Here is an 11261-nt window from a genome sequence, read left to right as displayed (position 1 = left end):
TTGGACTCCAGTGCATAGTCTTGTGGTGCGTGGAGGACTTCCGTGGCAAGAAGACTGTAGGGATCCGGTGAGAGGCAGGCACACTGCCTGGGCAGCATCGGGCAAACAGCGCGGTGGTTGCGCATCCGGGGCTGCAGTGCGCTGGTAGCGCAGTTCCAGACGCGATGGTAGCAGTGGCCCGATGTACTGGAGCGTGCTGGGTTTCTTCTCCCCGCGCGGGGGCACCAGAGCCCTCGGAAGAGTCAGGCACTGCGGCGCATCTACCAGATTCCCTTTTAAATGACTGCGGATATGCGGGCGGTCGGAGCCACAAATGGTGAGAGGAGGTTCGGACCACGCTCGCCAATGGCCCACAGCGATCATTTAACTGTACCCGCACAGCAGTTAAGGTTTGTCACTCGACGCTCGGGAATCATCTCACGTGTCCCCACTGAGACTCTAGGGCGCTGTCAGAGCCCGGCCTCTCGGTAGCTGGAAGCACGTCCTGCCTCGGGCAGCGCGGGTGCAGGGTACACGTTGGCGCACATGCGCGCGCGCACACGAACACGGGCAAGGTACGGCAGGGCAGGGGACAGGGGCTTGGGTGCTCCGCGTGCGGGTGGATGTCGTGGGGAGTGAAGCTGTGATCCTCAAATGGCTGCATCCTGCCAGGTTAAGGAATAAGAGAAGATGATGCAGAACCATCCATTCAGCAGGCCAGGGTCGGTGCAAAGCATTTAGGGAACCCACAGCGCGGCCGGCGCACTCCCTCCCCACGCAGGGCTCTCCCTATGGCGCAAACGGCAGGAGAAAGATCCGTTAGAGCTACACTTGGGTTCCTCTCTCTTGGCAGAAACCCCATCACGAGAGCTTTGGAACCATCCACCCTAAATTGGTAGTCCGGAACCGGGCAATGGTCCTTGGCTAACGCACAGCGTTATATGTTTATTTTTGTAAGGGCTGTCGCTTGTCTTCCCTATATTTTGGGAATAGCTTGCTTTGCCCTATGAGCATGGTGGAAAAGGAGAACGCGGCCGGGAGGGAGAGGGATAGGGAAAGGGAAAGGAAAAGGAAAAGGAAAAGGGACGATTCCTACGATAAGAATCGGAGCCTTTTTTCAGAGCCTAACCAAACAGGGCTTCTATTTCAAAAACGGGGAGCTAGCCTGTACTGAGGTGTGGAAGAGATGTAAGAATTAGGGACCAAGGAAGCATCCAGCGGCGCAACGCTGCATTTCAGAGGTACCGGGGTCTAAAGGGGCACACACGCGCGCGCGCGCGCGCTCACATGCACACCCGCACAGCTACCCCGCCAAGGTGTGTGCGTGCGCGCGAGTGTGAACTCCCACATGCTGCTGTCTGCGCCTGGCCGCTGGCACCAAGCCTCCTCCTCCCCGCTCGCCCCCAGATTCCCTCCCCTCCGCCTTGCTTTTGTCTGGAGGGTGCTATGCTATGCCTGTGTGCGAGTGCGTGTGCGTGCGTGTGTGTGTGTGTGTGTGAGCGTGTGTGTTTTTGGATTTCATACTAATTGTCTGGAGTTTCTGCCCCTGCTCTGCGTCAGCCCTCACGTCACTTCGCCAGCAGTAGCAGAGGCGGCGGCGGCCGCCGGTTAGAGCCCAGTCGCTGCTTCAGCTGCTGTTGCTGCTTCTGCGGCGCTCTGCTCCCTGCGCTGGCTACGGGAGGCCGGGGGAGCCGCGCCGACAGTCCTCAGTGGCCCGGGCCGGCACTGTCCTGCTACCGCAGTTGCTCCCCAGGTGGGATGTGCCGCGCCACCTGCCCACCTCCCCTCTCCCCCCGCGCCCAGCGGCCGGGGAGGATTCTGCAGCATCATTGGGGCCCCATCGCTGCCGCAGCCTCTTTAGAGGGTCCTCGGCTTGGCCTGTGCCATGGAATCTGCTCTCAAAGACCCGTTCCCGACTTCTCACGCCTCGGCCTCAGGCTTGAAGGGAGGGCGGGCACACTGGGGGGCCACTGAGGGGCAAGTTGATTGCCGGGCGGGAGCTGGGCATTCAGACCTTCATTCTCCAGGCTGGGGTTCAGGGTGAGGAGAGCGCGGGAGGGACTGTGTCCCATTTGGTGGTGTGTAGGATCTACGCTTAGTCTCATCCATGTCTGTTTGTCCTCAGCCCTGAGGTGCGCACCGATATCGATATCCGTGCCGGTTTAGCGGTTCTGCGACCCAAAGAGTCCAGGGAGATCCACCGAGTGGCGCCTGGCGTATAGGACCATGCAGCCGCCTTGTGGCTTGGAGCAGAGGCCCGTGATGTCCCAGCCACTGTGAACCATTTGGTCAGCGCCAACCTGCTCAGCCCCAGCACCGACAGGCTCAGCCTCTGGTACGCTCCTCTCCGCGGGAGGCCACCAGCACCAAGCAGCAAGAGGGCGCAGGGAAGGCCTCCCCCCTCCGGCGGGGGACGCCTGGCTCAGCGTAGGGACACGCACTCTGACTGACTGGCACTGGCAGCTCGGGATGTCGCCCTGGCCGAGGTGGCATGGACCCGCCATGGCGCGGCTCTGGGGCTTATGCTTGCTGCTCTTGGGCTTCTGGAGGGCCTCTCTCGCCTGCCCCATGTCCTGCAAATGCAGCACCACTAGGATTTGGTGTACTGAGCCTTCTCCTGGCATCGTGGCATTTCCGAGGTTGGAACCTAACAGCATTGACCCAGAGAACATCACCGAAATGTGAGTTCCTTGTACTTTTTCTCCCGTCCCCACCTCAGGGCTCAGGCAGGTATATGTTGGGACAGATGCTGTCCCAAACATAGCAAGAAGTCAGGGACCAGAGAGATGGAGTATCTGTCACTTCCCTGTCTGTTTCACTGGCTTACAGATGGCAGTTGGTGAAGAGTGGGACTCTAAAAATTCCATATAGAGAGAAATATAATCATACATGCATATACATTATGTCCCTGGAAAGGAATTCTGTGTGCATTTTCATTTCAAAGTTCTGATGGGTGTGTTTTAGGCTTTCCATACATGACAATTATATTGGAACATTTTTGTTTGGTAAAATATTCTGTGTGTGTGTGTGTATTGTGAGAGAAGTACCAGTAATATTAACCAGAAAGGAGGTTCAAACCATTCATTTCCAAGAATTGGTTGAAGGAAGCAAGGGTCTCTCCCTCAGCATCTTTTCCTGAGGTTTGGAGTTGACTGGTCCTGTCTCCCTTTTTCATATCATCTATTGGATTTTGCTTCGGAGATTGCAGCCAGAGATGCTTTGAGGATGCTGTGTAAGAGGAGAAGTTCAGAGTGTCGAAAAGCACTCGCTCAAGAGAGAAAATGTGATCACGGGAAGGGCTAAAAGCCTGGGCTGATTTAATTTGGACCTGATTTTTCAGAGATATGATTTTTGAGACCATTTGGATTATAAATCTTAATTGCCCATTGAAAAATTCCCCGGGACTAGGCTAGATGGCAGGCAGTGTGCACACTGACGGATGGCAGCTTCAGCCTTGGACCTTCGTCTCCCTAGAAAGGTTACAGCTTGTCCCAGCTCGGTGGAAAACAGAAACACGTTCCTTTTCTCCCTGTTGGATGTCTTGTGATGAATACCCTGCCAAGCAGGAACCCAACCGTCCTTTCTCTAGGTCACCTGTGTTGGACGTACGGCAATTGTCCTTTCCCGGCAATCTTGCCAGTTTCATGTCTCACGAACAGAAGGTTTTATTCATCTGTGCAGAGGATTATAAAGCTAAGTTTCCTGGGTGATTGGGACTGAGAAAGGCAGCCTTGAAAGTATGGCTTGGGCTGTGGCCTTCCGGTTGGCGAGTGCGCATGCACCCCCTCCCCCAATGTACAACGGTGTTTTCTGCCAGTGCAGCTGCCGATGCCAAAGGCATCAAGATAACCCGTTTTGGTTTTTAAATGTAAGTAGGAGTCCCTTCTAATCTTGCTGTTCTGCTACTGATGATTGCGCTGTAGGCCTTAGGTGGAAGGAAAGAAAGGCAAAGCAAGGTGGAGTGTGCAGGCCTGGCGTAGCTGAGCTAATCCGGCCATGTCCGTGAACAGTCATCCAGGGTGCCAGGTTCCCAGTCTTTGACATGTGGGGCAGCAGCAACCCAGTGGGAGGGTCGGGTGGGTATGTGCCTGTCTGGGGCTGGGCTTGTCCAAAGAGTCTGTGGTCTTTCTCAGCACCCGTGCCTTTCCGAAGGTGAATGACAGTCAGACGGAGGGGCCTTGTGGAAAGAACTCGGAGCCTTTTGGTGGCTGGAGACCCGGAAGGTGCACTCGCATAGCTAGAAACCACAGCATTTTTATTTCTTTTAAATCCAACGGTAGACACTGAATGAGGAAAGAAATGAGATGCGGTGCTTGGTTCTCACTTCGGTTGCTTACTTTAACGTGTTCCGAGATCAGCTGAAAAGAAGAAACCCAAAAGCAGCACTGCTGAGGTTCCAGAGTGTTCTGCCTGATGCGTGCTGCCGAAACCGACAGTCTGGGCAGAGCATTCTATGGTTTTCTTGCAGATGTTGTTACTTCTTTTCTATGTGAGGGCAGTATATACACACACACACACACACACACACACACACACACACACACACACACACTCACTCTATTGTGACGCCCCAGTTCCTACTCTGGTTTTATTTGAAAACCCATCGGTATTGCGGGCACTGGGAACTCAGCATGTGACTGAGTGTCCAGGATGCTGGAGTAAGTTGGTTTTACCCATCAGGCTAGGAAGAGACAAGGCCTAGAAGAAGGTATTTCTATCTCCTTAGCCCCTCGGTGGCACTTGAGCCTATCCAGGTAGCATCTGTAAATTGTATTGTAATGCTTCATTGGGAAAAAAGAAACCCAATTATTTTGAACTCAAAAATAATATCACCAGCTGAGCTGCTTTCCCCGTCAACTGTATAGGATGCCATCTGTGTTCCTCTTCCCAACGTGATAATATTTGTTTGATCAACTTGGCTGGTGGCTACAGTTTGGAGCCAAATTACACAATTAACAAACTCTGTTATTTGGTCCAGCGCTATTCTTAATGTATCCTGGGCTAGCAATTGAGTTGATTTGTGTATCCCTGAAGTTATGTGTCTCTGGCCTCTGAGCATGGGAGTGGTGTCTGTAATCCACACTCAGAACTTGCAAAGGCAACAGCTGACCGTTCACACCGGAAGAGAATGTATCTTTTGGTGTCTGTGTTTTCAACCCTGTTGTGTCCCTTAGGGTTCACAGAGACAAATGTTAGAGTATTTTGAGAATATAGCAGAGTAGCTAACAGGTAGTACTCTGTGTTTATACGAAGTTGAAATCAACATGACATGCCAGAGTCGTCGTTTGAGCTTGTTTGATTAGAAGTCTTAGTGTCACGGCGCCCGTTGCCCCTTGTTTATCTCCTAAGCTGATCTGCATTTCCCCGAGTGATGGTCAGAGATGCGTGTTTGAGCATCACACCGCACAGGGGCTCCCTTCTGATGTTTGCAGACCACAGCAGTGCCGAGTTAACCTTTAAATCCGTGCCAGTGTCACATTCCAGTGCAGTCCTGTTGGGTTCATGGCCATTTCAACCCCCGTGGTGCCAAGTGCCAAGGAGTAGAGCGTCACCCAAGTGGTAGGTAAAAGGCACAGTTAAGATGAGTCTGCCGTCTTAACCTATGGTCAGAACGAGTTTCCCATGGGAAGCGTTTTAGTGTTCCATGCCCTCTAATGTGCCTGTGTTTATGAAGGAGAGTAGGGAATCTCTTTCTGAACGTCTTGGGTGGTATTCTCTGAATCGGGGGCAGTGTTTGGAACCCAGTCTGATATTTATTTCTCTTAGCACAACATAAATAGAACCCACAGCTTCTCCTGCCAGAGCGTCCCTGTGCGTTCTATCACTGGCTGGTTAAGTGCAGCAATGCTTTGCCATTAATACATTGATTCTGGCCCCGGCACCTTAGTAAGCTCTATTACAATTAATTGTGTTTAAAGCATTCTGGCATTTGCCAGGGCATCGGTATGGTCTTTGCTCTGAGGCCCCTCCCTTGGTGTGGGTTCTAGAACTTTGGGTTGTAGGGGTTTTTTTTCTCTCCCTGCACTTTTAAGAGCCATGAATTTTATCTTGAGCGCGGTTGCACAAGTCACACCGGGTTTATTAATAAATGCAGTGCTATTCATTATCTAGTACAATTTGCAAACTACAGGTGAGACCTTACTGTCCACACAGTAGAGGTGTGACCCCGGCTCAGCACCACCATTTGGAGTCTTTTACTGCTTTCGTACCTTCAATCTCATTTAGTTGCACTGGGTAAGACAATGAAAAAGCCCAGTGACCCTTTTGACACTACTCTCTCCCTCCCCCGTCACTGAATGTACAGGAAAATGTGTTTGATTTTCTTCTTCTCTGCAAAGTGATACTTCCTTATGGGAATTCAGAGTGCTTAGAGTTAAGAGAAGAGCGGGTTATACATTGTTGCAAGCAAGCAATGGGAGCAGCTCCCTCCCTCCTGCTCAGCCTGTCTGTTTAAGGTCATCCGCTGTTTCTCTCCCAGAAACCGTTTGTGTATCTCTTTGAATATTCCCTGGTAATGATATTTGCTAAGATGAAGAATCAGCTGAGCAGCTGAAGGTCGAGTCTCCTTCCCCTTAGGGGCTGTCCATATGACCTGACTATATCAAGGCCATCGAAGTATAAAACCTTGAGTTTTTGCTTAGCTGCAGAAGGGAAAATCCATTTCTTCTTGTTGCGCTAATTTTTTTTTTTTTTTTTTTTGCATTGAATGGTAAGTCAGTTCCCCAGGTTTGAACTCATCTATCGGGGGAGAAACATTATCAAGCCATCATTGGACACCATACACTGACATTGTCTTTATAAGTTGGTTCTTCTGTATCTCTGGAGTGCTTCTTGTAGGTCCCAAGCCATGAGGTCGGATATGGCATTGGATCTGCCAGTTTGCTGAACAACATTAATGTGCAGTGAGTGCCTCCTGCTACAGTCCTACAAGTCAGCAAGGGCTCAGCACAGAGATTATTCATACATGGCAGGGGCTGTCTTTTTGTCTTTTGTTTTTGTTTGGTGTGTATGTGTGTATATGGGGAAGAGAGAGTATGAGAAAGAGAAATAAGAGAGAGCATGAGAGAGAGAGATAGAGAGAGAAAGAGACAGAGAGAGAATCAGAGACAGAGAGACAGAGAAGGGGAGAGAGAAAGGGGGAGAGAGAGACAGAAAGATACACACACACATACACACACACAGAGAGAGAGAGAGAGAGAGAGAGACAGACAGACAGACAGACAGAGAAAGAGAGACAGACAGAGAGAAACAGAGAGAGAAAGACACACACAGAGAGGGAGAGAGATAGAGAGACAGAGAGAGGGAAAGAGACAGAAACACACACACACACAGAGAGAGAGAGAGAGAGAGAGAGAGAAAGAGACAGACAGAGAAAGAGAGACAGAGAGAAACAGAGAGAGAAAGACACACACACAGAGGGAGAGAGATAGAGAGACAGGGAGAGGGAAAGAGAGAGACAGAAACACACACACACACACACACAGAGGCAGAGAGACAGAGAGACAGAAAGACAGAGAGACAGACAGAGGGAGAGAGAGAGATAGAGGGGGAGAGAGAGACACACACATACACACACAGAGAGAGAGACAGAGAGAGACAGAGACACAGAGAGAGACACAGGGAGAGACACACAGAGAGAGACAGACAGAGAGAGGGAACACCGAAGAGCCTAAACTCACAGATTACTAGTAGCTGCCTGGTCACTACTCATGATCTACTTGGTCAGGCTATTTTAAATACAAATCTCACCCTGCCATCCCAACTGGCAAAGACCTGAACTCCGAAGCAGCCTGATAATTTTAGCCCTGCATTTGGTTGCTGGTCGATCTCCATTATAAAGGCAGAGACCCACCCCACTAGGATTCCCTTACCACTTACTTCCCTCTCTGGAATGTCCAAGAGGTTGGGAAATCATAAATATTGATCTTGAGATGAGTACATGAATATTCCTGAAGGCACCATAGCTCTCCAAAGAGAAGCAGTGCATAGACACAGATGTCTTTCTTCAAGTGTTTCAAAACCACCCCATAGCAGAAACAGGGAGCTATGACTTTTGGGAGCCCACCTGAGACAGGGACCTGGGTCTCCATAAGTGAAGTTTCTCCTGGCTTTGAAGCTCCCCAAAGCTTGGCTTGGAGTGGAGGCTCCTGTCCTTGCACCAACAGTGGGATGAAGAGGATGCATGGTGCCCAGAGTCAGCAGGTGCATCTCTGTTATGTCTTTTAGGATGTGAACTGCTCTTCAGGCTGTTGGCACAGCAGTGCTGGTCTGTGAGGGGTGACAGGGACGGGGTTCAGAAAGGTTGCTTCCAATCAAGACCATAGAAAGAGAAGAGACCCTGCAGCCCCCATTCCCCTTTGTAAAATCGCCAAGGTCTTGCAGGAATGAGAAGTCCATCTCCTTGTATCCAGGCGAGCACTGCGGCCTCTCCGTTGGAGACCTCTCCTCTGTTTCTAGTCTTCAGACTGAGATCTAACTCCAAGCCACTACTAGAGTAGTTTTGGCAACTGGAAGGCAAGCTTGGGAAGGCTAGCTCTGTGCAAACACATTCTGTGTGAGGCAGTGCAATTTAGGCGGATTCCAAAGCAATGTACCTTCACATGGGAAGGCATGCTTTTCTGCATTGACAATAGAAATAATATGTGCATGTACAGTCCTCTGCCTCACACAGTTCTAATACAGAACTGAGCTAGCAAGAAAAGTCCTCGTGACTTGGTAGAGATGACTACCAAGCCAAATGGGCTAGTATGGCGGGAGGATCCTGGAGAGTACACAAGGAACACAGGACAGAAGAGGCCTATGTCCTAGCTGGGAACTGCAGCCCTTTATGCGAAGCCTGCTATCATCCCTGAAAACCCTATGGCCACAGACTACTTATTCATTCTTCCCTGGCTTCCCTCCACCCTCTTTCCCAATGCTCTAAGACAGAAGACCAAGCTTAGCATCAGAACCAGTGAGCAAAGCTCAGGATGCACCTAACGGGCTACTCTGTGTGTCCTCAGGGACCACAGTGACAGAAGAACACATCCGAGATAGGACTGTTTGCCTGAGACAGACCCAAGGGGTTCTTTGGGTATCTGCTTATGTAGGCTTAAAACCTCATCCTGAAGTAGAAGGCCTTGACAGCCTTTGAGGGGACGGCCTGGCTCACCTCTCTACCCAGCTCTGGTCAAGTAGGCCTTAGTTAGGGACGGAGCACCAGGAACTCATCTAGATCTCAGGGTCCTCAACTGCAGCTTCCTGGGTTTGGTTTTCAGACCTAGCACGTGGTGGGGGAGGGGTGGACTGATGTCTCATCCTGTCTTTCCCCTCCCACTTTCATTCAGCTCCTTGCGGGCTGTTGTACTCAAGAGACGCGTGATTCGGGTGACTTTAGTAATTTTTAATCTCCTTAATAGGGAGTAAAACTATTAATTAAACTCTATTTAGAGATCCTTTTCTACTTCAAATAAAGACCAGCTAGTTTTTTAGCACTTCAGCCTTTCTCGTAATCTTTATGCACACCCGTATACCACAGAAATGATACTTGTGTAGAACCCCATGGCCGTAAATCTTTGCTAAAACTCCACCCCGTGTGATCCTTCAAGTTGAATCGCGGAGACTTAAAAAGCTCTCCTGGCTGCGGAAGGCTAGCTGTCTGAAGTCACTCTTTTGACTCCATTCAGATCACTGCTTGCCCAGGACCCGATGAGGCATCTTAGAGTAAAGTTCGTGAATGTTGGTCCGTCTTCTGAGTCTTTTATCAGCACATGTATGGAAATTTCTCTGAATCAAGAGATGCTGGGATTTGAGTTTTCAAATGACCTGTGAAATATAGTGCAACCCCCCATTCTCACCCCCCAACATTTCTAACAAGGAGGAGAGGGCAAAATGATTAAGCAGTTAATGTGACCTGCCTCCAAGCCTGAGGGCTTGAGTTCAAGCCCCAGGACCTAAATGGTGGAAGGACAGGACTGTCTCCTGCAAGTATCCTCTGAACTAAAGACATGCATACATATGTATGGGCATGCACAAGTACAAATAGTTAACTAACTAACTAACTAACTAACTAACTAACTAACTAGCTAACTAACAGACCAGAAAGCCCTAAGCCTTGTCATGGGGGTTGTTTCTACCTCATGAATCCCAGAGCCCCTTGTGAGGTAAGAGGTGTCTGTCACCACATGTGACTCTGGCTCACTATGCCCAGGCCCCCTATCTCTTCCCTGAAGTTGCCTTACTCAGTTGCTATGTGTGAGCAAGAGAACTTGGCATGGTGACCTTTAAATTCCCTGACAGGCTATGATTAAAAAATAAAAATAAAACAAAATCAAGCACCTCTCTCCAAAACAAACAAACTGGGTTTGCAGAAGTGGCCCAGTGGTAGAGGGCATTACCTAGTATGCTCAAGGCTCTGGGCTCAACCCTCTGCACCATAAAACCCACCAAGGAACTACCCATCCACCCATCCAGCCACCCAACACACCAACAAACAAACCACCCAATTAACCACCCACACCACCAGCCAAGAGAACAGAAAACCCCAAGCCAGCTAAGAAGCTGGTTACTCTGTTTAGTGGGATCCAGTCTCCCTTCACAGCTGCTCCGGGACGCTATAGAAGGCTCTGCTCTGCAGATGTCTTGCTTGTCAAGCGTAGATGACTCCTATGGCTTGAATGTTTGTGCCTGACCCCGCCCCCTTTCATATTGCCATGTTCACCTTTAATCCCCAAAGCGATGGTGCTAAGAGGTGGCAGACCCTTCATGCAACAGAATGAGAGCCCTTCGAAGAGACGTCCCATGGCTCAGGGCTTCTTTCTACAATGTGAAGACAGACACGGAAGGTGTCACTTCTGACAAATAGGCGCCATTAGACACTGTATCTGCTGGGATCCTGATCTTGGTCTTGCCAGACTTCAGAACTATGAACGATAAACTTTTGATAGCAAGAATGAGTTATTCTTACAAATTTTCTTTATAGCAGTCCAAACGGACAGGCACACCTGGCTGCTTTGGTCTTTCCTTTTGTGGCTTTTCAGGTTTCTTATTCTGTGGAGAGAGAGAGAGAGAGAGAGAGAGAGAGAGAGAGAGAGAGAGAGAGAGAGAGAGAGAGAGAGAGAGAAGAGAGAGGAGGGAGAGAAAGAGAGAGAGAGAGAGAGAGAGAGGGAGGGAGGGGAGGGAGGAGAGAGAGAGAGAAGAGAGAGAGAGAGAGAGAGAGAGAGAGAGAGGAGGGAGAGAAAGAGAGAGAAGAGAGAGAGGGGAGGAGGGGGGAGAGAGAGAGAGAGAGAGAGAGAGAGAGAGAG

General features: G+C 50.2%; 1 protein-coding gene across 5 annotated transcripts in view; it reads left to right on the top strand.

Annotated features, from left to right (window-relative positions):
- The first annotated feature begins 290 nt into the window (after positions 1 to 290).
- Positions 291 to 11261, top strand: part of Ntrk2 (neurotrophic receptor tyrosine kinase 2) — a 314316-nt gene continuing 303345 nt past the window's right edge. The window contains exons 1-2 of one of the 5 annotated variants that reach the window (XM_032885280.1): positions 291 to 389; positions 2105 to 2660. In XM_032885280.1, coding sequence (XP_032741171.1) covers positions 2449 to 2660 — 212 coding nt within the window. In that variant the 5' untranslated portion in view covers positions 291 to 389; positions 2105 to 2448. Of the gene's footprint in view, positions 390 to 413; positions 555 to 1370; positions 1733 to 2104; positions 2661 to 11261 lie in introns of those variants that run through there. The other 4 variants (XM_032885279.1, XM_032885278.1, XM_032885281.1 and 1 more) reach the window with 4 other exon arrangements.

This window comes from Rattus rattus, chromosome 14, assembly GCF_011064425.1.
Source record: "Rattus rattus isolate New Zealand chromosome 14, Rrattus_CSIRO_v1, whole genome shotgun sequence".
Classification (NCBI taxonomy): domain Eukaryota; kingdom Metazoa; phylum Chordata; class Mammalia; order Rodentia; family Muridae; genus Rattus; species Rattus rattus.
The sequence above is the reverse complement of the archived record's forward strand: the minus strand, read 5'-3'. Positions and strand labels throughout refer to the sequence as shown.